At 39.8% G+C, this 26,091-nt stretch overlaps 1 protein-coding gene across 3 annotated transcripts in view; it reads right to left on the reverse strand.

Moving 5' to 3' along the window:
• The window catches only part of LOC132395723 (zinc finger protein 236-like), a 159,522-nt gene that overhangs the window by 73,015 nt on the left and 60,416 nt on the right, over positions 1-26,091 (reverse strand). For all 3 annotated transcript variants that reach the window (XM_059972688.1, XM_059972679.1, XM_059972696.1), the window contains 7 exons: positions 25,559-25,731; positions 21,577-21,726; positions 16,644-16,823; positions 15,971-16,193; positions 5,343-5,615; positions 4,269-4,469; positions 1,899-2,052 (listed from right to left, as the gene is read on the reverse strand). In XM_059972688.1, coding sequence (XP_059828671.1) covers positions 1,899-2,052; positions 4,269-4,469; positions 5,343-5,615; positions 15,971-16,193; positions 16,644-16,823; positions 21,577-21,726; positions 25,559-25,731 — 1,354 coding nt within the window. The remainder of the gene's footprint in view (positions 1-1,898; positions 2,053-4,268; positions 4,470-5,342; positions 5,616-15,970; positions 16,194-16,643; positions 16,824-21,576; positions 21,727-25,558; positions 25,732-26,091) is intronic.

Here is a 26,091-nt window from a genome sequence, read left to right on the forward strand (position 1 = left end):
GGAACGATGGTAGCACAAACCCAGCACAACAATCAGAATGCTTGTCTTGAGACCAAAGATCCAACAGCCCACATGGAAAGAACAAATGCAATATACCAAATTCAATGTGGAGACTACCCCAAACACTATATAGGACAGACGGAGAGAAACCTATCCACAAGGCTACATGAACATATGATCATCGTAAGACATAATCCTCTGTCATTCATCTCAGGACACGAAGAGCAAGAAGGACATAAGCTCATCTAAGAAACTACATAAAACCTGGCGGAAGCACAAAACAAGGAATCAGGAGAATTTTTAGAAGCTCAGTTTTCAATGGAAGTCTCTATTAATAAGCACATTGAACTAGACACAATTTATGAACCTATGCATCTGCGGGATTGAGGCCGAGGGGGTCAGCTGTGAACACCATAGGAACCAATGTTCAAAATGACTGATAACCAGGGATACAGGTCAGCAGAGACCACTTACTATCTGGTTGGCCAGTACCCAGCGCAGTCTAGCAGCCAGCATGGCAGCCAACTAATCAGAAAAACAACGCCGGACCAAATAAAAGTGAGTACTCGGCAGAAACTCCACTCAATTGCACAATGGTGATGTCATCTCGAATGGTGACATTCGCGACTAAAATCCAGGCTCAGTGAACAACCCTACAGACACATATACATAAGATAGCTTATTAACATAGATTGTTTGTACGTCCATAAAGTGATGCTAGGCACAGGAGAGTCCGTACATAAAATGATAAAGTAGTGGTGGTGGGGTACGGTAGTAGGTTGAGGTGCTGATCAGCCTTACTGCTGGAGGAAAGTAACTGTTTTTGAGTCTAGTGGTCTTGGCTTGAATGCTAAGCAGCCTCCTCCTTGAAGGGAGTTGGATAAAGAGTCCATGATATTGCTGGTCTTTTACCAGCATGCTTCTGTATACATGTCCTCGATGGCAGGTAGGCTGCTGCCAGTGATGCTTTGGGCAGTTTGGAATACCTGTTGGAGAGCTTTCCTGTCAGACACAGTGCAGTGTCTGTACTAAACAGTGATGTAGCTTGTTCGGATGCTCTGTATTGCACATCTGCAGAAGATCATGAGTATTGACATGCATAGTCCAGCTCTCTTCAGCCTCCTCAGAAATTAGAAGCTTTTGCAAGTTTTCTTGATTGTGCAGGATGTGTTCTGTGACCAGGAGAGGTTATGCGAGATGTGCTTTCCCCAGTTGTTTGAAACTGGTCACAGTTTTCATTGCTGTGCCACCGATATAAAGAAGGGTGTGAGTGGTACGAGTTCTCCTGAAGTCAATAACCATCTCCATCATCTTGTTGACACTGAGAAAAAGGTTATTTGCCAGACACCATGCCTCGAGCTCTTCTATCTCCTCTCTGTAGGCTGTCTCATTGTTGTTGCTGATGAGCCCCAGTATTGTCGTATCATCAGCACACTTGACAAGGTGATTACTCAGGTATTTAGCCATGCAGTCATATCTGAGTAGCGTGTACAGCAGTTGGCTCAGCACACAGCCCTGGGGAGCACCCATGTTACTGATGATCAGATTGTGCATCTGATGTCTATTGGTTAGGAAGTCCAACACCCAGTTGCAGTGGTGTATTTAGACAAATTCAACTACAAATCTGGTAATATTTCTACCTTTATCACAAAAACCTGTATTAATAACTTTCAAACAAGGACTGAATACACACACACACACGAAATAATTTCATGGCTTTGAGGAAGACCTTAAGAATAGTTTTATCGAATAACTCTTCTAAAGAACCAGTATAGTCATACTGAAATGACTGCACTAAATTTAAAAATGTAATCTACATTGGTGTCAGCGATACAAATTGTAAGCACAGCTTCTGGATCAACAAAACACTTCAAACAAGCAAATGTTACCACTCCTACCTGATGTGTTGTTTAAGATGACTAGACTTTTTAAATCCTTTATTGCAATAAGCACATCTGTATGGCCTATCCCCACCCAGTCCATCAGTTATGATGCCATTGGCCAGATAATGACTGTACAATTGGCTATTCCGTGGTGTTTGTTGGATGAGGCCTACAGTGAAAAACAAGAGAAGTCTTTAAGTAAAATTAATTTTCATACACTTGAAAGCTAGTTATATATTCATAGCACCTTTTCAGACAAGCAAAAAAGCTACAACAAAAACACTTATGCAAGAAATCAAAATGATGTTACTAAGGTACGCAACAGGTGCTCAACATGCTACGTAATTAACATTTAGCCATTATCTCAAATTCCCAGTACTCTTTGGTTGATCCCAGAGTACAAACTTTACAAGCAAACCTCTACCTAATTACATACTTACGGTGCAGTAGAACAGCATTTTGAAAAAGCATTAAGTAGAGGCAAAACAAGAAGGGGTACAAAATGAACAATTAGAGTATTGGGCAAATTCTACTTCAATACAGCAAACAATCTTGTATTCCAACTGAACTTTCAAAGGGAGAATTTGATATTAACACCTTAATGTAAAGTAATGATGTCTAAACTGGAAGAGCACCCTCTACTGTGATATTTCAATTTACATCAGCCACACACTGCACATTCGTGTCTTTGTACTGCTTAGTTAAAACTCGGGTTCCTGCCCAATTTAAAATTAAAATTCATAAACTATACCAGAAGTACCCTGCAAGTTATGGAAGAGGTGCTAATTTGGGTGGGAAACAAATAGCAAATAAAACCTTTTATTCAACAGAATAATAAAAGCTACACTTTTTCCTCTCTGAGAAGAGATTCTGCCCAAAAAACATTATCTTCTCATTTTCCCTGGCACCAGGAGAAAAACAAGCTAATGACAACAAAATGGCTAAATAATTAGGCAGACTGCCTTGGAGTGTGCAGTCTTAAGTGTTCTGCACTATGTAGATTTTAGTGGGTCACAGCAAAATATATTACACAAAATTCACCTCACAAGACACCCAAAAGATTGGATCAGATAACTCTAGCTGTGACCAGCAACTCCAAAGAGAACTGCCTGCACGTACCCAAACTCAGATACAAGCCCTGTTGTTAAGACTAGAACATATTAAGTGACAGATGCTAGTGCATCACATTCTCAATTCCACTACTAATCTCCATATGGAGACCAACAGCACAGCCTTGTTCAACTCTTTCATCCCAGCCAGGTATATCTGACATAGGATCAGATTTCAATGGGGATTACTGGTGTAGAGGTGAAGAACAAGGTTATTTATTTTCCATTTAATTTGTTTCAACGTTTCCACTTATTTCTGATTAAAACTAAATTAATGAAAAATTAATTTAAGTTATTAATTAATAAAAATTAAAACTGAACTGATAATAATTTGTATGAAATTGAATAATATTTAATGTGTAAAAGCTTAATTTTCAGCTGTCTCTGAATATTAGAAATGTTTAACAACTATTGCAAAAACCCAGAAAACTCTGACACAAGAGAAGCCTCTAACTTTCTCTCATCTCAATGAATCCTCCGAGCAGGATCTCAGTAAAATGCCTCCTCACTACCAAGGTCTTGCTGGACACTTCCAAAATAAAGTCACCTCAAGCAGCTCTTTGTTCATTCCAGGTAAGAACAGGCAACCACCAGTCTAGAGTAGAGCACAAGCAGCAGGCTGAATTTATCTCAATTTGCCCCAGTCCACTCATTCCTTTCTACCTCTTCCTCTTTATATACTTATCTACCCCTTAAACCGATGTTATTCACACATGGTACCAAGTTAACACACCCAACACCCTGTAATGAGGCTTTTCCTGAATATTCCTTTTTTTTTTCTAAAAAAAACTATCTGGTTTTACGAAACCGGGAGTGCCTTTTCTATATCTATTTTATGAAACTTTTAAAATTATAATAATGAATTCCTCCAATATGTCTTCTTTCTGAGTGCTTCTTCTTGAAAGAGACACAAAGCTTGTTCAGGCTCTTTGCAACAGATGTATGATTTGTGCACCTACAGTCAAGTCACTGATTCTTTTCAAGGCTTTCAAAGTTTGTTAGTTTTCCATGCAAACTTAGCAACACTTCAAAATGAAGCAGTTCCTTATTAATTTATTCATTCAAGGGCACTGCAAGTACGTTCAAAATGTTTCAAGAATGTTTTTGCCCAAAAGTGCCACAAAAAACACTTTTTTACTCCTTGCTTAGTGTACATAAATAAAATCATTTGTTTATTGCTATGGAAACTCTCAAGTCAATTGCTGTTGTAAGTATGTTGTATATGCTGCATTTTGCTGTCCATTTCCACCAAGTCACACATAATGGAAAACATTACCTGAATCAGTGATGAGGATAGGCTCCTGGAGTGGGATATCAGTTAATGTGACACTGTTTTTTAAAATCCGCGTTTTGGCTGGTTTGCGTGGAAATCTTTTCTTAAGCTGCAAGTTTTTGAAGTGCGAAGCGATGTGACTTTTGCGATGCCCTGAGGTCCTGAACTTCTTCTCACAGTGTGGACAATCAAATGGTCTAGCTCCTAATCACATGGATAGAAGATTGATAGAAAAATGGAATTGAAATATCTGTACAACATGCAGTATTAGTACAAATCTGGGGTGAAGTAAACAACAATCATTCCCTTTCAACTGCACATTTTACTTTAAGAACTTTAGAATTTTAGGAGTGTTCCAAAGCACATTCAATCGATATATTTTTTTAAATCATGGTTTCTCTGCAGGTTACAATGGTAGAGGTGAATATAATTTCTCAACATGGAACAAATATGCTCAATTCTTTGTCTGTACTGAGTCAGATGATCTTGACCAGAGCTGTGAAAAATAATTCCAACATGGATGCCTACAAGGGAGTTTTTAAATAAAGGATTCCCTCAGAATTTTATGAGTCTGCCCAAAGTCTAATAAAGTTTTGTGGAAGCATCTGTTCATTTTCAACCAGACTGAATTCCACACTACACTGGGTGGAGAAAAACAAAAGCATCTTCTATCTATGGCTGAAGCAACCTATAATTCCTTTTCACATGCATTAAGTCCCTGCTGTAAACTAGATATACTCCGAGAAACTATAGAAACCAAACTACAGAGTGTAAGTAACTTGCCAAGTATAAAGATACAGATTTCACAGGACAAGCTGACTTACCCTGTCCCTATAGCTACAAAGTTTTATAAACATTGCCTTAAGCTGTTTGAGCTTATAAACTGTGTATTCACAGCCTGGATTGACCTCCCTTCGATTTCCCTTCTCCTCCCATGACTTGGCACCAGATCAGCGTGGCTGGAGATTAGAGGTGCCGGGCATGGCTATGCCAACGTGTTGTTCAAAGCCCTCTTTAAAGGATGTCTCTGGATTAGCATTACAATATTTTAAGTAGACTCAGGAGTTACAAAGGTACCTGTATGTAGCCGAAGATGAACTTTTAGACTCCCTTGAGTGGAAAACATCTTTGCACACATGGGACATCGGAATTCCTTGATGCCAGTGTGAGTCTTCATATGCGCAGTAAGGGTGCTTTTTACAGCAAAAGCCCGGAAACACTGAGTGCACTTGTAGGGCTTTTCATGTGTGTGGATACGAATATGTCGTACTAGATCACTGGGCTTTTTAAATTCTTTAGTGCAATATGTACACATATGCCACCTAATTCCATTCACACGGCGGACAGACCCTGTTAACATAATTATAATAATTAAATATTATAACTCATTGAATATGCAGATACAAAATGTACTTACCCTCACTACACCTACCCCATTCTGAGTTTGGGAATAATTTCATAATTTTCCATTATCAGCAAAATGACAGAAGTGTGAAATTAAGTACATTTATCTTGGACAATTTCAGCACCATTCAATCCTAACTTTTAGATTCACTCTTACTTGGCTTTAAAACTTTTTTTTTTAAAACAGGAGCATGACCATAAAGTAATTGTGCAGCAAAATTACCAGCTTACTGACTTGTTTATAAAACGGTGACTAGAAGGATGCAGATCCACAAATCCCATCCTTTATGTTACTACAGTATTTCATATTTTCAATCCAAAACATTTGCAGATTTGTATACAGCGTGTGTTAAAAGTCTACATCCTCCAAACTCTAATGTTAAGAATTGCTGCACCCTGCTCCATCACTAGAAACTTCCCTTTAAGACAACCAGCAAATGGTAGTAAGAAAAATACGGAAAAACATTTCAGTTCCAATAATCAGAAACAAAGAGAAACCATCATGTGGCAAAGAGGAGAAATACACACATGCAACAAGATCAATATTAGTCTTTCATTTATTCATTAATTGTTTTAAAGTAAGAATCAATTTTAAAATAAGATACGTTGAGCCATTCATTGGTTACATTCCTGCAACCATTGCTAACTCCAATATTCAGTACCATGATCCTGATAAATACCATCTATCAAACATCTATACAATTTATAAAGAATTCCTTTATAGCTGTTACGCTTGAGGATCATGTTACAGAATATTAGAAATAGATTGCAATGGGAAAAACTGAGCTGCAGTTATACACATTTTAAATGCACCAAGGAACTACCAAGACTCTGCCCTTAGCCCAGTCATCTGGCTATACCTAACCACTTACACAATAACATCTTGGATCCTGCTGAAAGACTCTTTATCAAGTACTTGTAGGAAATTTCCGACACATCAGTTCCTCCTTATGCTTATGGATATAGTCACAGAACATGACAACACAGAAACAGGCTCTCTGGCCCATCTAGTCCGTGCCAAGCTATTAACCTGCCAAGTCGCATCGGCCTGGACCCAGAACATAACCCTCCACACCCCTTCGAACCATGTACTTAATCAAAACCTATTTTAAATGTTGAAGTTGAACCCACATCCACCACTTTCACTGCCAGCACGTATCAACCTCACTGAAAAAAGCCTGCTTACATTTACACTATCTCCAGTGCCTATAAAAAGTTATCACCCCCTTATAAAACAGGCCTAAAAAAAGCTTTCATGTTTCATTGTTTTACAGCATTGAATCACCGTGGATTTAATTTGGCTTTATTGACACTGATCAACACAAAAAGACTTCTGTGCTGAAGTGAAAACAGATCTCTACAAAGTGATCTAAATTAATTACAAATATTAAAACATAAAATACTTGATGGCACAAGTATTTGCCCCCTTTAATATGATACCCAAACAGTGGTGAGTAAGTATTCTGTCAAAAACTACACCAAGACGACAAAAGAACATTCCAAGCAACTCTGCAAAAAGGTTATTGAAAAGCACAAGTCAGGAGATGGACACAAGAACATTTCCAAGTCACTGAATATTCCTTGGTGTATAGTTAAATCAATCAAGAAATGGAAAGAATATGGCACAGTTGTAGAGTTGGTTGTCCTCAGAAACAGAGACCATGCAAGAAGGGGACTGGTGATGGAGGCCAACAGACCTAGAACCACTCTGGAGGAGTTACAAACTTCAGTGGCTGAGATGGGAGAGACTGTGCATACAACAGCTGTTGCCCGGGTGCTTCACCAGTCACAGCTTTATGGGAGAGTGGCAAAGAGAGAGCCACTGTTGGAAAAAAAACTCACATGACATCTCAGCTAGTGTGTGTCAGAAGGTAAGGGACTCTAAAGTCAGTTCTACGGTCTGATGAAACCAAAATTGAGCTTTTTGGCCATCAAACTAAATGCTACTTTTGGCATAAGCCAAACACCACACATCATCAAGAACACACCATCCCTACCATGAAGCATGGTGGTGGCTGCATCATGCTGTGGGGATGCTTCACTGCAGCAGGCCCTGGAAGGCTCGTGAAGGTAGAGGGTAAAATGAATGCAGCAAAATGCAGGGAAATCTTGGAGGAAAACTTGATGCAGTCTGCAAGAGAACTGCGACTTGGGAGAAGATTTGTTTTCCAGCAAGATAAGGACCCCAAGCATAAAGCTAAAGCTACAAAGGAATGGCTTAAAAACAACAAAATTAATGCCCTGGACTGGCCAAGTCAGGGTCCAGAACTCAATCCAATTAAGATTTGTGCTGGACTTGAAAAGGGCTGTACTCACGATTCCTGTACAATCAGACAAAGCTCAAGCATCTTTGTAAAGATGTAGGTGGACTGGGAGAATCAGGTAGGTGCTGGACCCCAGGATAGGGAGTTTGTGGAGTGTCTAAGGGATGTATTTTTGGAACAGCTTGTGCTTGAGCCAACCAGGAACGAGGCTATTTTGGACTTGGTGATGTGTAATGAACAGGAATTGATAAGTGATCTTGAAGTAAAGGAGCCATTAGGAAGTAGTGATCATAACATGATAAGTTTTTATCTACAATTTGAGAGGGATAGGGGCAGATCAGAGGTGTCAGTGTTGCAATTAAATAAAGGAGACTACGGAGCCATGAGGGAAGAGCTGGCCAAAGTTAAATGGGCGGATGCCCTGGCAGGAAAGACAGTGGATCAGCAGTGGCAGATATTCTTGGGCATAATACAAAAGATGCAAATGCAGTTCATTCCAATGAGAAGGAAGAATTCAAAGAGGGGGAAGGGGCCACAGTGGTTGACAAAGGAAGTCAGAGATTGTATAGCATTAAAGAAAAAGAAGTACGACAGGGCTAAGATGAGTGGGAATACAGATGATTGGGAAAGTTTTAAGGAACAGCAGATCTTAACTAAAAAAGCAATACGGAGAGAAAAAATCAGGTATGAGCTCAGTCTAGCCAGGAATATAAAAGGGGATAGCAAAAGCTTTTTTAGCTATGTGAAGAGAAAGAAGATAGTTAAGAACAATGTCAGCCCCTTGAAGAATGAATTGGGAGAAATTGTTATGGGAAACAGGGAAATGGCAACAGAATTTAATGCATACTTTAGATCTGTCTTCACCAGGGAGGACAGAAGCAATCTCCCAGATGTATGGATGGGCCAGGGTCATAAGATATCAGAGGAATTGAGACAGATTGACATTAGGAAAGAAACTGTGATGAGTAGACTGGTAGGACTGAAGGCTAATAAATCCCCGGGTCCAGATGGTCTGCATCCCAGGGTTCTAAAAGAGGTGGCTCAGGAAATTGCGGATGCATTGGTAATCATTTTCCAATGTTCCTTAGATTCAGGATCAGTTCCTGAAGATTGGAGAGTGGCTAATGTTGTCCCACTTTTCAAGAAGGGAGGGAAGGAGAAAACGGAGAACTATCGCCCTGTTAGCCTAACGTCAGTCGTGGGGAAGATGCTTGAGTCCATTATTAAGGACGAAATAGTGGCACATCTAGATGGCAGAAATAGGATTAGGCCGAGCCAGCATGGATTTACCAAAGGCAAATCATGCTTGACTAATCTGTTGGAGTTTTTTGAGGGTGTAACAAGGATGTTAGACGAGGGTAAGCCAGTAGATGTTGTGTACCTAGATTTTCAGAAGGCATTCGATAAGGTGCCACATAGGAGATTGGTGAGTAAAATCAGAGCTCGTGGCATTGGGGGCAGGGTTTCAACATGGATAGAAAACTGGTTGGCAGATAGAAAGCAAAGGGTAGCAGTGAATGGGTGTTTCTCAGACTGGCTGGAGGTGACTAGTGGGGTACCACAGGGCTCTGTATTGGGACCACAGCTCTTTACGATTTATGTCAATGATTTAGATGAGGGCATTGAAAACTATATCAGCAAGTTTGCTGACGATACTAAACTGGGTGGCAGTGTGACATGCGAAGAGGACGTTAGGAGAATACAGGGAGACTTGGATAGGCTGAGTGAGTGGGCAGATACTTGGCAGATGTCATTCAATGTGAATAAATGTGAAGTTATCCACTTTGGAAGCTGGAACAAGAGGGCAGGGTATTGTCTGAACGGTGTCGAGTTAGGTAAGGGAGAAATGCAAAGAGACCTAGGAGTCCTAGTTCATCAGTCAATGAAAGTGAATGAGCAAGTGCAACAGGCAGTGAAGAGGGCAAATGGAATGTTGGCCTTTGTTACAAGGGGAATTGAATACAAGAGCAAGGATGTTCTTTTGCATTTGTACAGGGCCCTGGTGAGACCACACCTGGAATATTGTGTACAGTTTTGGTCTCCAGGTTTAAGGAAGGACATTCTGGCAATTGAGGAAGTGCAGCGTAGATTCACTAGGTTGATTCCTGGGATGGCAGGGCTGTCTTACGCAGAGAGATTGGAGAGATTGGGCTTGTACACGCTGGAATTGAGGAGATTGAGAGGGGATCTGATTGAAACGTTTAAGATAATTAAAGGATTTGATAGGATTGAGGCAGGAAATATGTTCCAGATGTTGGGAGAGTCCAGTACCAGAGGGCATGGATTGAGAATAAGAGGTCAGTTATTTAAAACAGAGTTGAGGAAGAGCTTCTTCTCCCAGAGAGTTGTGGAGGTGTGGAATGCACTGCCTCGGAAGACGGTGGAGGCCAATTCTCTGGATGCTTTCAAGAAGGAGCTGGATAGATATCTGATGGATAGGGGAATCAAGGGATATGGGGACAAGGCAGGGACTGGGTATTGATAGTGAATGATCAGCCATGATCTCAGAATGGCGGTGCAGACTCGAGGGGCCGAATGGTCTACTTCTGCACCTATTGTCTATTGTCTATAAAGAATGGGTAAAAATTACAGTGCCCAGATGTGCCAAGCTGATAGAGACCTATCCACACAAACTCAAGGCTGTAATTGCTGCCAAAGGTGCATCTATTAAATACTGACTTGAAGGAGGTGAATACCTAAGTAAGCAATTATTTTGTGTTTTATATTTGTAATTAATTTAGATCACTTTGTTTTTACTTTGACATGAAAAAATCTTTTTCAGTTGATCAGTATCAAAAGATGCCAAATTAAATCCATTGTGATTCAATGGGAAGGGTGAATACTTTTTATAGGCACTGTCTACCCCTCAATTTTGTATACTTTTATCAAAACTTCCCCCCTCCCCCCACCATTCCCCCAAGCTCCAAGGAATAAAGTCCTAATCTATTCAACCTTTCCCTATAGCTTAGGTCCTCAAATCCAGGCAACTTTCTCGGCACTCTTTTAATCCTACTGATAACATTCCTGTAGGTAGAAGACCAGAATTGCACCCAATACCATAAATAAGGCCTCACCAAAGTTTTATATAATTTCAACATAACATCCCAATCCCTGTATTCAATACTATGACTCAAGAAGGTCCATGCGCTAAAAGCGCTCTTGATGACCCTATCTACCTGTGATGCCACCAACAAATAATTATCCTCAGATACCTTTATTCTAATGCACTCCTCAGTGCCCTACTATTCACCATGTAAGTTCTACTCTGGCTTGTCTTCACAAAGTGCAACATCTCACACTTATCTGCATTAAACTCCATCTGCCATTTCTCAACCCATTTTTTTCAGCTGATCCACATCCCGACTGCAAGCTTTGATAGCCTTTCTCGTTATCCACAGTGTCCCAAATCTTTGTGTGAACCACAAATTTGCTGCTCCAGTTTACTACATCATCATCCACGTCGCTGATATATATGACAAACAACAATGGACCCAGCAGTGATCCATACAAAACACCACTAGTAACAAGCCTTCATTCAGAGACGTAACCATCTACTATTACTCTCTGGTTTCTCCCACAAAGTGAATGTTTAACCCAATTTACTACCTCATCCTGAATTCCAACCTTCCATGCAGGACCTTATCAAAGTCCATGTAGACAACATCCAATTGCTTATATATCTGGCCAGGCAGCATCTACAGGAAAGAGTAAACAGTTGACATTTCAGGCTTAGACCCTTCATGAGTCCTGATGAAGGATTTCAGCACAAAACATCAAGTATTCACTCTTTTCCATTGCTAGCTGCCTGGCCTGCTGAGTTCCTCCAGCATTTTATAGGTGTTGCTTGGATTTTCAGCATCGACAGATTTTCTCATGTGTGTTCTTGTATATCTGCTCCCTTAGAATATCTTGCAATAACTTCTCATAACGTACCCACTACTGATGTTAGGCACACTGGCCTATAATTACCTGGCTTATTTTTAGAATCCTTCTTAAACAATAGAACAACCATTCTTCTGGAACCTCACCTGTTGCTAAAGACATTTTAAATATCTGCAAGAATAAAATACCTGCATTTCTGCACTGTGGAACACCTTGTCAGGCCCTACAGATTTATTCTCCCTAATTTGCCTCAAGGCAGCAAACATCGCCTCTTCTGTAATCTATATATAGTCCATGACCTCACTCGTATAACACTTGTGTTCATCTCCTGAATAAACAGATCCATTTAAGATCTCCTCTTCTCTTTCGACTCCATGCATAGATGGCCACACTGATCTTCAAGAAGGCCAATTTTGTCCCTTGCTATTCTTTTGTTCTTATTATATCTGTCAAAGCCATTAGGATTCTCCTTCAACTTGTCTGACAGAGCAACCTTATATCCTCTCTTAGCTCTCATGATTTCCTTAAGTGTTCTCTGACATTTTTTATATTCAAGTACTTCATTTGTTCCTTCCTGCCTATACCTACAATACACCTCCCCCTTCTTCTTAACTGGGGCCTCAAAGGAATAAAGTTTGATAATTGCTCACATTAAATTCATGTAATTACTCATTTGCCAGAAAATGTGGACAAATTTTACTTTATTGGGTAATTACTTGCACAGTATTGGGTATGGATTTATGCTACCTTGAATAACCCACTCAAAAGCATTAAAGAAATAGCACAACTCACATGGGGAGAACTCACTTTCTACTTATTACAGTGAGGCTAAGCACAGCTCCAATGCCATGTTCAAGTTGGCTGATGATACCACTGTTATGGGTTGAATCAAAGGTAGTGATGAATTAGCATACAGGAGAGGGATTGAAAATTTGGCTGAGTGGTGTTGTAACAACAACCTCCCTCTCAATGTCAGCAAGACTAAGGAACTGATTCAAGACTTCAGGAGAGGTCCAGGAGACAGTGCTCATCAGAGGATCAGAGGTGCAAAGGGTTAGCAACTTTAAATTCCTAAGTGCTACTATTTCAGGACCTGTCCATGACCCAGCACATAAGTGGAATTGTGAAGAAGGCAGCATAGCACCTCTACTTCCTTAGGAGTTTGCTGAGATTTAGCATGATGTCTAAAGCTTTGACAGACTTTGTTAGGCACACTGGCCTATAATTACCTGGCTTATTTTTAGAATCCTTCTTAAACAATAGAACAACCATTCTTCTGGAACCTCACCTATTGCTAAAGACATTTTAAATATCTGCAAGAATAAAATACCTGCATTTCTGCACTGTGGAACACCTTGTCAGGCCCTACAGATTTATTCACCCTAATTTGCCTCAAGGCAGCAAACTGATTTGTAGTGGAGAGTATATCGACTAGCTGAATCACAGCCTGGTATGGAAACACCAATGCCCTGGAACAGAAAATCCTACAAAAAGTAGTTGATTCAATTCAGCACATCGCAGATAAAGCCCTCCCAAACATTGAGCACATTTACATGAAATGCTGTCATAGGAAAGCAGCATCCATCATCTGGGATGCCCATCACTCTCTTCTCGTTGCTGCAATCAGGTAGAACGCACAAGCGCCTCAGGACTCACACCACCAGGTTCAAGAGTAGCTACTACCTCACAACTAACAGGCTCTTGAAGAGGATAATTACACTCACTTGCCCATCCACTGAGGTGTTCCCACAACCAATGATCTCACTTTAAGCACCCTAACTTGTTCTTTCATGTACTCAAATTTATTGCTATTTATGTATAGTTACACAGTTTGTTGTCTTCTACACGATGGTTGAATGCCTTAGTTGAGCAAACTTTGATTATCTGGGTTACCTGGGTTTCAGCACCTAAGTTACAGGGAAAGGTTGAACAAGTTAGGTCTTTATTCTTTGGCGCTTAGAAGGTTGAGGGGGGACTTGATAGAGTTATTTAAAATTATGAGGGGGATAGATAGAGTTGACATGGATAGGCTTTTTCCATTGAGAGTCGGGGAGATTCAAACAAGAGGGCATGAGTTGAGAGTTAGGGGACAAAAGTTTAAGGGTAACACGAAGGGGAATTTCCTTACTCAGAGAGTGGTAGCTATATGGAAAGAGCTTCCAGTAGAAGTGGTAGAGGCAGGTTTGGAATTGTCACTTAAAGTAAAATTGGATAGGTATATAGACAGGAAAGGAATGGAGGGTTATGGGCTGAGTGCAGGCCAGTGGGACTAGATGAGAGTAAGCGTTTGGCACGGACTAGAAGGATCGAGATGGCCCGTTTCCATGCTGTAATTGTTATATGGTTATATGATTCTGTTACTGTTACTAAACTGTAGACTTGATGAGAATGCCCACAAGAAAATGAATCTCAGGGTTGTGTATATACCAGGCATGGGCAAACTACGGGCCATATGCGGCCCGTTAAACTTTTTAATCCGGCCCGCAGAACTTGATGAAATTATATTAATAAACCTTGTTAAGGTTTTTTCACCGCAATTCTGGCGTTTTCCCAATAGATGACGCACTCTATATACATTGACCTTTGTTGAGGTGCAGCATATTACTCCACATTTGCGCTTTACTCTTTGTTCGGCTTGACCTATTTGTGTGAACAGGCATTCAGCATCTTGAACATCAACAAAGTCAGCCACAGATCCAAGTTAACTGACCAACACCTCAGATCCATCCTGAGAATCGCCACAACAAAACTAAATCCAGACTTTGATGCGCTGGCTAAAAAGGGAGACCAACAACACTGTTCCCACTGAAATTAAAAATAAGTTTCTTCGTTGTGTAATGTAAAAAATGCATTTGAAAATATTTTTTTCAATAAGCCTTACATGTTACATGTCATTTCTGTTAAGTGATGGACATGAGTAGTGCGCAGGTGCACATACGTTCTCAAAATAAAAAATGCGCTCCAGATCAAATAACGCGCTCCGCATACTGGCGTGCTGTCACTGTTCTGGCCTTGTGCTGGTCGTTGTTGAGTTTTGGCACAGGGGACAATTGAGTAAGAAGGAGCAGGACAAGTAGACCTGCATCTCCTACCGTTTTTGAAATAAAGACAGTCAGAAGGAGAGTGATGATGATAATATGTTAAAGGATAACAGAATTTTCAGTGCTTTAAAATAATAACTGCTACTATTAAAAAAAGCTGTATTTTATTAATTTAATTTTCAGTGTTTTAAAAGTCATTTCAATAAATAGCTAAATACCCTGGGACTTCAAAGACAGATATTTTGTTGTAATGCATTTGTTCATTTTCAACTGAAATTAAAGCACATGATTTCTACATATCCCATGATATTTTATTTTCTCTTATGAGGTATATTACCAAAACACTCCGTCCATCTGCTCCTGGTCCGGCCCCCCTGTCAAATTTTAGAACCCTTTGTGGCCCACAAGTCAAAAAGTTTGCCCACCCCTGGTATATACACTTGATAATATTTACTTTGAGCTTTGATAACATGACTCATTTTGCAGATGGCACTACATTTAAAGAAATAATCATAAATATACACCTTTTAACATTTGGCTTAATGCACAATTTGGTTTCTACTTTGTTGCTTTCATCCTTCACATTTTATTCTAAACATCATATTCACTTGCCACACAACCAAAGCTTTTTAAATGACAAAAAGATTTGAACATTATTCTCCACATTATAAAATCATATCATAGTAGGAAGTCCTTTCAATCTGTATTGGTGCCAGTTTCTTGGCAGACCCCTATTTTTTCCCCAATTACCATATAGTGTTTTTCCCTCTTCAAGCATTTACCTGATCACCTTTTGAAAATTATTACTTAATCTTCCACCACCATTTTCAGCAACATATCCCAGATCTCAATATATTCTGAAGATGTAGGGGTTAGTAGGTTAATTGGGCACATGGATGCAATTGGGAAGGCCTGTTACTGTGCTGTACCTCTAAATAAATAAATTACAGCACAAGAGGTCTCTTCATGTTGTCTTTGGTTGCTTATTCAAAGGCTCAATTTGTTATCAACCTGTGCAGTTTTCTCTTTACTCTAGGAAACCGTGTATGAATATCAAGTCATCCCTAAAATACCAAAGGACTTAAGGGACATATCTCTTGGATCTTAAACTTACCAGGATAGAGCATCATTTTTTTCACTACATCCACATTTTCTTTGCCAGACAACTTTTCCAAGCGCTGTTGGTGTGACTGTGGAGCAGAAGACTGAGTCTGTTGAAGTGGTGCACCCTGCACATCCTGGGATTGACTTCGGGATAACAAAGCCCTTGGTTGGCCAGCCTCTGACTGATGGGCTTGAATGGGAATGGTAGTTAGCCCACTGTTTTCTAAGGCTTGCTGTAATTGAATTTAAAGCTTTTTTAAAAAAATAAAATTACATTTCAAAGTTGGCAAAGACTAAAACTATCTCATCCAATTACATAAAGTTGAAAAAAAAATGTTCAGTTCAAAATATAAGATGACAATAACTGAAAATAATGCAACCAAAATTTTGTTTCCTTTTTAATTGCAGCTCATTAAGAATTTCAAAGGGAATTGATAGCTGTAACAAAGAGGGCGCATAATAAAATGTGAACCACTACATTCAAACATTTATTTTTAAATTGGGTAACTATTCTGTTATTAGCTTCCATACAAAGTATTCTAGGAAACCAACATACTACTTTATGCCAGCAATTCATTTGCATGACTTTGTCATTGTTACTTGCCTGTGAGATCAAAGATTTTGGTAGCTGCTATGGCATTGCAAAATTATTTCTACAGTTGAAACAGAGATGGAGAACTCACTTGCAAGATGTCCTGATTAATACTGCCCTCTAAGGTGATCTGCTGCACTGGCTGCTGAGATGGAGGTCCATCTCCAGTCACCTGCTCCGACAGCTCCAGGAGCTGTTGAATAACATCAGTCACTGCTTGTGCTCCTTGTTGACCCCCGACTGACGTTACAGGCGATGTTGCAACTGCCTGCTATGAGTGAATGAAATCCAGTCAGTAATTCACACTGGTTACTAAAATTAGGTGTTTTCACAAAAAAAGTGGTCTGGTCTCAGCTGCAATTCTATAAGTAGAAAAGATGGAATGGCATTAGAAAGGATCCTAATACCTGAGGTGAGGGACTACATGTACAAGGATAGACTAGAGGGGTTTGGACTGTTTCCTTTATAAATGGCAATTTGTGTAAGCTGAGTACACATTCAGGATTAACAATCAATTTTTTCTTAAAAATAACTCTGAACCATTTTAGCACAAAGCCTCTGGTGAATATTACCCTGGAAGAGTCATAAGTATAAAGTGAAACAGCATGGAAACCGAAACTCCTGCTTGCTATGCCTCTGCTGACCAATGAGTACCTGTTTATACAGGTACTATCTAGCCTTTTGTGCTGTGGCATTTCAGGTGCTTATCCAAATACTTAAAAGTGATAAGAGTACCTACCTGCACCATCTCACATTCTCTTCACATCCCCTCAACAATCTTCCACCTCTTGCCTTAACTCTATGATCTGTGTTTAAAGGCATTTCTGCTACAAGCATTGTTCCACTATCCGCACTACACTCAGTGGCCAATTTATTACCTCCTGTACCTAATAAAGTGGCCACTAAGTGAACGTTCATGGTCTTCTGCTACTGTAGCCCATCCACCTCAAGGTTCGACATGTACATTCAGAGATGCTCTTCTGCACACCACTGTTGTAACGTGTGGTTATTTAACATACTGCTGCCTTCCTGTCAGCTTGAACCAGTCTGGCCATTCTCCTTTGATTCCCCTCATTAACAGATGTTTTCATCTACAAAACGGCTGCTCAAGAAAATGTTTTGCTTTTTTTGCATGCACCATACTCTGTAAACTCTAGGGGCTGGTGGGCATGAAATTCCTCAGCATTTTCTGAGATACTCAAACCACCCCACCTAGCACTAACAGTCAAAGTCACTTAGATCACATTTCTTTTCCATTATGATGTTTGGTCTGAACAACAACTGAACTCCTTGAATGCCTGCATGGTATTATACTGCCACATAACTGGTTGCTGCCACATGATTGTTGATTAGGTATTTGCATTAACGAGGTGTATAGGTGTACCTAAAAAAGTGGCCACTGAGTGCTTGTCCCTCATAAGTTTTTTTTAAACTCGTACCCACAGCCTTTTCTAAACCAAGGAAGACAAAGCCGACCTAACTTGTTTCCATTCATTGCTCATTTCAGGCAACATCTCCAAGTAGCTTCTCTGAAGTCCCACAAACAATCACATCCTTCCTGTAACATGGAGATCAAAAGTGCACAAATCGCCTCAGTTGTGGTCTATCTAAAGTATAAACTGAAAGAAACAGGAGTTAATTGTGCCACGAGAAAAATCTATCTTTGTACAACATGTGGCTAGAATTTGGAATTAGAACATTAGAAAGTTTTTGATAAGGACAGGCCATCAATCGGACAAAGCTTGCTAAATTCCTATTCACATAGTGTGTTGAAATAATTATAGAGTTTAAATTGAAAAGTCTCTAAGGTACTATTCTCAACTGCAAAATAGCTAGTTTGTTCCACGTGTCCATATTACTTGTTGTGTAAAGTAATGCTTCCTGATGTTAGTCTGAAATCTCTTTTTAATAAGTCTCCACCTATGGTCCCATGTCCTTGGTGATGGATTAATTCTGAAGTAGCAACTGGCATACACTTTACTTAGACCCTTAATGATTTTAAACATTTCTACTATGTCTCCTCTCATTCTACATCTACTTAGGCTAAAAAGATTTAATTCTTTCAATCTTTCTTCATAGCTCATATCCTACAGACCTGGAATGAGTCTGGTCACTCTTCTCTAAACTCTCTCCATTGCCTTCACATCCCTCATAAAATAGGGAGATCAAAACTGTACAGAGTACTCATGGTGTGGCCTCACAAACTCATTATACAGCTTAAAGGGAAAGTCTGTAGACTTGAACTCCACTGAATGCATTATGTAGACCAACTTTCTATTAGCCTCCCTAATTACTTCTGTGCAGTGAGTCTACCAGGACACCCGAATCATTATCATACAGTGCAGTTTCTAACTCAAGACCCCCATTGTATATCTACATCTAATATTTCTACATCCTACATGTAATATTTTTTATTTACTTACATTAAATTTCATCTGCCATTTATCTGTCCACAACTTTTTACTGCCTGGATGGTATTTTCTGCACACCACTGTTGTAATGCATGGTTATTTTAAGATACTGCCACCTTCCTGTCAGCTTGAACCAGTCTGGCCATTCTCTTTTGACTTCCCTCATTGACTCCCCATCCCCCAAATTTTGTGTCATCTGCAAACTTCATTAGATTATTTATTATATGTTTATCCAAATCATTAACGTAAGTTTTAAAACTGCAGCGGCACCAAAATGGATCTCTGCAGAAACCCACTTCTATTATCTTCTAGGTGTGAAAATTATCCTCTGTTTTTGAGCCAATTCTGCACCCACTTGCACATCTTACTCTGAATCCCCACCTCTGGTAATTGGATTATTAACCTCTTGTGGGGTACTTTGTCAAAAGTCTTCTGGAACTCCAAGTAAATGATATCAACCATTCTATTGTTATCATAAATTTTAGTTGCCTTTTCATAGAACTCCAGCATATTAGTAAAACATGATTTTCCCTTTCTGAATCCATGATCAGCTATTTTTCCCTCATGTCATTCGTTATTAATGCTTCCATTCTCTTACCTATGTTACACGTTAAACTTACTGGTCTATAGTTGCCAGGGTCAGAGTCGTCACCTTTCTCATGTACCAGGACAGTAGCCTATTTCCAGTCCTTGGGAATTTCACCAGTTTTCACTGACTTTTGAAAAATACATGTTAGGGATTTGTATATATAATCACAAACCTTTCAAGTACCCTAGGATATATGTTGTCTGGCTCTAGAGTTTTATTAGCTGAGACAGGACTTCACTTTCTATGATCTCATGTAAGTCACTTAAAACAACCTTATTTTTCTCTGCACTTACTGGCATTGTGCATAGGCTTGAAGGCATTTTGCTCTTCAAGACCAAAATAGATGAGCTATAGATGCGAATAAGTAGATAAGGAAAAAAATGCAGGAGTGTATAAGCTAATGCACCAATTTGCACTGTACGGCAAGTTCAGCAGCAGAACTTGCCAGTGGGACTTGATCAGCAAATTTAGGATTTCTGTACGTGTGTAGTAATTTCAAAACTTTTACAGATTATTTATGTCATAAAACGCTAGCAAATGAAACACCAAATTATCCATGCAAAACTACTGGAAAATCCAGTGCTTTGAGGCCAACTCCATGTTCCTAAAGGAGCCATTACTGTAGTATGGCATTGTTCTCTAAAGCATAAGACTCCTTGCTATAGTTATTACTGCCACAGATAAGAGAAAGCATTGCTTAAAGGTAATAACTTTGCAATGATTTAGAGTATTACGCAGAACACCTGGTGGTGGAATTTGACTTAGTTGCTATAAATCAATGACCACAGGATGATATATTGCATAAGATATGCCTATATTTATACACCTGCAATGTAAAAAATGTGGACATTTTATAAATATCATTACCCTCAATCTCAATACATTTAAGTTATATGTAACAGTTTTGTCTCACTGATGAATTGCAGTTGCCTGCAGTTTGCATGCATGCACAAATACCAGAACTAAATATCCTGACATAATCTTCTTTCAATAAAACTGAAGAACATTTGTCAAATTATCAGAAACTGACTGCACAATGGAGACTAATTCATAATGTAGGCCAACCTACATTACTGTCTACACATTTGTATAGGTGAACACAGAATGATTCGGCAATTATTCTATTTAATGGAAATCATGTCAGAGACAGACACAATTCTAGGTAATGGAAATGTGGCAGATAAAGTGGGTTTTTCATGTAGGATGTTAAATCAAACGAGATTACAAACAACTACTTGGTCAGATGTCTCGAGGGGTCGGAAAGCTTTGTGTAAATCTTAAAATGACAGAACAGCAGACCATTCTGTCCACTGGGTCTATGTTGGATCCCAGGGGAGCAATCCCATTTGTCCTTCACCCTCCCCCCTTTTATTTCTCGGTATCAATACAACTTCATCTCTTTCACACATGCCAATCAACTCCCCATGATTCTTTCTTTCATTAATCTACACTGAGTTTACAGTTAGTAATTAGTCTACCAAATGTTCTTGGGCTGCAGGAGGAAAGCTGAGCAACTGAAGTAGCCACATTGCCATCATGGAGCGAACATGCAGATTCTGTGCCCAGGATAAGGACTAACCAAAGGTCCTTAGAGCTGTGAGGTAGCAACACTAACTGCTACCCTTTGGGTTTTTATAGATGTGAATTTGAGTAGTTTTCACTCCTAGAAGTTGCTTTCTTTTCATTAATTTTACTGACTTGGGCAAAGGCGCAAAGGAAATTATGTTGAAATTGAAACAATGTACCAAATTATTTTGTCATACTATGAGAGATAGGGGGTGGTATGGTCATGCAAGAGGGTGAACAAAGATGGTAGACAATTAGTGGAGAGAAGTACTTTGTTACACAAATTGTCCACAATACATGACAAATTACACTGATCCACTGCAATGGTTTGGATAGTTATGCATAACCATGGCAGTGTAGATATTTATACAAGTGGAATGTGCAAATCTGGCCTAACTTGAGAAATAACCTTCTTATAAGGGCAATTAATGAATGCAAGATAAAACAAATTTAATTACCGGTACACTGTGCACAGTGTCACTTATTACTCGTGAGGATTCTGATCCATCTGAGTGCATTCTGTTGATGTGTGCATTAAGGCTGCCCAGTTTTCGAAACACACAGCTACATTCCTCACACTGATAAGCTGGCTGGTCCCCATCCTTCACCTGCGTGTGAATAAAGAAAGCAGTTTCAGCAAAAAAAATTAAAAAGCTGACATTTAAATAAATAATTTACTCCCAATGACCACTGAACACAAGGTACTACACTGGAACAACCCTCTTCTTTATAGAAGAATAAAAAAGAGGGAAGATGCTGCACAGGAGCATTCTGCTCATCGAAAACAACAATAGAGTTCTATTAAAACTCTGACACTTATTTGGTAATGCTGTTCAAAACCCTGGACTGACTGGCTGGCTTAAACTCCCTGTTAGCTTCAAATGCATGTTAAAGATCCTTCTTTCCTGTGCTCGGGACATAATTCTACACATTAGCAAATAGGGTTGACGGGGAAAGATACAATTCATTCCTGGCCCTTCCACCTAATGCCAGCTACAGCCTTCTATCATTCTCAGACTGAATTAGTTTAAGGATAGTATTTGTCCTGTCATCATCTGATACAAACAATAATCCAGATTTTGCAGCTACCCCACAGCTGTTTTCCCCAACAGGATTTATGGGATCATCCAGGGGTTGGAGGGAGTGGTTTCATTGAACTGGGGCTTTTTCACAGTGAGAGAATGAGCCCACCAACAGAAGGCTGGCAGGTAGCTAAGCTATGAACCAGTCTAAAGGACAGTCAAACACTTCAATGAGGGATGGTGGGGTGGGGCAAACCCAATGGTGACAAACCCAACTGATGGCACTTTGTGAAATCAGGAAAAATACAAGCTGCATTCTAATACACTATTTGCCATTTTTAACCCCTTCACTACCTTATTTGCCTGCAACCAAAACCTTCTCAGTGCTTTCTTGTACATTACAACTCTAAATCTTTTATTCATGTTATTGATTTTGGGCTATGGGTTAAACACCTGAAACTTGGGATAGTAAGCAAGAGTTATACTGTCCCAAAACAAAATCCAATTAGGGTCAATAATAATTGAGTCAGTGAGTCAGGGTGAAAAACTTCAAGTTCCTGAGTGTCAACGTCTTTGAAGGTCTATCATGGGCCCAATATATTGAAGCAATTACAAAGAAGGCATGACAGAAGCTATATATCATTAGCAGTTTGAGGAAACTTGTTATGTCACCAAAGACCCCTGCAAATTACTATAGATATACCGTGGAGAGCATTCAAACTGGTTGCATCACTGTCTAATACGGAGAGACTACTATAAAAAGGATTGGGGGGAAAAACTGCACAACACTGTAAACCCAGCCAGCTCCATCATGGGCACTACCATTCTCAGCATCGAGGACAAAAAGGCGGCATCGATCATTAAGGACCCCTATCATTCAGGACTTGCCTTCTTCCCATTGCTATCATTAAGGTATCATTGCAGGAGACTGAGGACACTCAATTTTTCTGAACAGTTTCTTCTCCTCACCCATCAGTTTTCTGAATTAACAATGAACCCATGTACATTATCTATGTTTTTGCTCTCTTTATACATTACCTGTTTAATCTTTATATATAATTCTTATAGTAATCTATAGTTTTAATAATGTACTGCAAAGTACCGCTGCTGCAAAACAACAAATTTCACATGTGTCAGTGATATTAAATCTACAGCTTAGAAGCTCAGCTCAGAAACAGGCCACATCCATGCTGACCTTTTTGCACATGTATACTAATTTCATTTGCCTGTATTATAGTCATATCCTCCGATGCCTTGCCAATTCAAATGAATGACTGTACTGACATCTTCTGGATAGATCATGAAACCATATATTTCACTTCTTTTCTGTCTTTTACATTTGTTGTTCATCTTGGATGTGATTCTGGAACTGTTGGAGTCCGATTTGCTGTTTGGAGATCACTTGGGTGTCTCAGCGCTTTCCAGGCAGCAGAGGCAGCATATGCGAATTTCAAAGTGGCCAGGCCACGGGACAGCTGTAGGGGGCAAGCCAATTATCGACTCCATTTCACCAGTTAAAGCTTCCATTGTTAATTGATTAAAGCTATGAGAAAGAATAAAACATCGAGGCGGATGCGGGAGTTTGGATATTGCTTGTGTGCTTCAGTACTCAGCAGTCTCCGAGAGGACTTTGCACAAACCTTAAGGGGGGACAGGCTGTGGGACAGGGTGTAAGCCAATGCTTGACTCCACTTTGATGACGAAAGCTTCCATTGTTCGCCGATTAAAGCGTTGAGGGAGATTGAAACATTGAGATGAATACGGAAGGTGAGCACCGGCTGCCAGCTTCATGATCGCTGAGGATTGTTCTGCTATGCTGCTGGACAGGTGTAAGCCTGCTGCTGTCCACGGAGAATGTTACCCATGTTTTCTGTGTTTTGGATGTGGACTTGGGATTGTAGACTTCTTTTTCAGTCTTACAGTTGTTTTTTGTATTCTATGTTTTTCACCCAATCTTTCTCACCTTTTTTGTGCCGTGAGGGGAGGGGTGGAGATTTGGGGGTCAATGTGCACCCTCTGTTTTGTTCATTTTTTGTGCAGGAGGAAGGATTCGAAGGTTAATGTGCCTGTTCCATTTTTGTTCCTTTTTTTGTGCAGGGTGGGGGAATTTGGGGGTTGATGCGAGTGTTGTCTTTCGTTTCTTTCTTGATTTCATGGCTTCCCAGAGAAGTAGAACTTCAGAATTTGTATACTTTGATAATAAAAGAATCTTTGAACCTGATCCTACCAGTTCCTATGCAGTTCATTTGAGATATCAACTCTTTTCAAAAAAAAATTTCCCCCTCAGATTCCATAATATTGTTATTTTTCTGAGTAACTGTTTCTACCAGTTTATTTCTATTGTTTTATTTCACTAGGTGTCAAAATGGTTGTTGTGATACCTCTAGTGTGCTTGTTGCTCCTTCAGCTTCCACTACTGGCTAACAGTCTTGAGAAAAGGAGAGTTGAATGTGCAAGCCTCTCCTTGCCAGTACATAGCCTCTCCAACAGCAAGCCTCTCGTAGTGCCTCCTCACTGGCGACATATGGAAACTGAAATCCTTTTAGACTCGGGCTGAATTACAGAGGACGAGGAGGAGGTCTGGCCCCTGTACAGGCAGCATACAGGCCCACTGGTATGTAGACACATCCTGGTGCTCGTGAACCAGATCCCCAGCTATGGGCAAACAGTCACACTGCCTAGTGGTTAGCCTCAGGAGAGACAAAGGATACAGGAATAAATCCACACAGCAAATCTGGAGTGGAGCCCTGAAGGTGGCTGGATGCCACTGAACATCCTTCCAGCAGCTCCTGCAGCCAAGCTGGTGCCAAACGTATTGCTTCATAAGCTTTCCCTTGAGGCCAAGAGGGGGATCTTGACAACTGGGCATCTCATACCTTCCGCCCAGGCTTGTGATGATGATCACCATCATCATCACCCATTGTCCTTCGAGACAGACGGATGCCAACCATACTTTACTATCACTAATTTTAATGAATGCTGGATGCAGTCTACAACAAACAAACTGCATGCATGTATAAACAAAAGGGAAATTTCTCACAGACATAAGCAGACATACTGCAGTCAGCACATTAATCCTATTTTAGTATGGATTTGGGCACTTCACAGCTAGATTTGAAATTTTATTTTGCAGCCAAGAACATACTTATTTTGGAATTCATTGCCAATTATCTGTGGAAAGCAACGGAATAGTAAGATACACCTTGCTCAAACAAAAATAAACTAATAACTAATAGCCAAAATAGCCAAGTAAAGGATTCCAGAAAGCACACTTGAGAACTAGGTTTGAAATATTTCAAAATGGGTAAGTTTAGATATTACAATGCACGGTATTACAGAGTTTAGCTATTAAAACATTTCAAAATTGTGAGTAAAACCAAGTTAAAAGCCCTGCTGACCATGTAGAATATATCATTACCTCAGTGTGAACTCTTTGTATGTGCGCTCGTAGATTGCCTCTCTGTGAAAACGAGGCTGGGCAAAAGACACAAAAATGTGGTTTTTCACCAGTATGCTTGATCATGTGAATTTGCAATGCTCCTTTCTGGTTGAAAGCCTTTCCACAATCACCACATTTAAATGGCCGTTCACCTACAATACCAAGTAAAAGTTGGTAAGTGCAGAAAGATTTGCAGAAAAGTAATGACATTACACATGTAATGTCAACAACATCAGAAATACATTGTACTGGGTTAAACTAATGATGAACTTTATTAGTAATATTGTGCATTTGTTCATGGTTCATTACTTACAATAGTTATTACTCAAAGTATCACAAAACTCTCAAATAAACACACTGCAATCAATATGTTATGAACAGAACAGAACAGAACACAGCAGTACAGCACTGAACAGGTCATTTGATCCATGATGCTGGGCCAATCTTGCTGCCAATTTATACTAAATGCCCTCCATTTCCTATGTATCTTTCTAAAAGCCTCAAACTCTAAC

Source organism: Hypanus sabinus, chromosome 1 (genome assembly GCF_030144855.1).
Source record: "Hypanus sabinus isolate sHypSab1 chromosome 1, sHypSab1.hap1, whole genome shotgun sequence".
Lineage (NCBI taxonomy): Eukaryota > Metazoa > Chordata > Chondrichthyes > Myliobatiformes > Dasyatidae > Hypanus > Hypanus sabinus.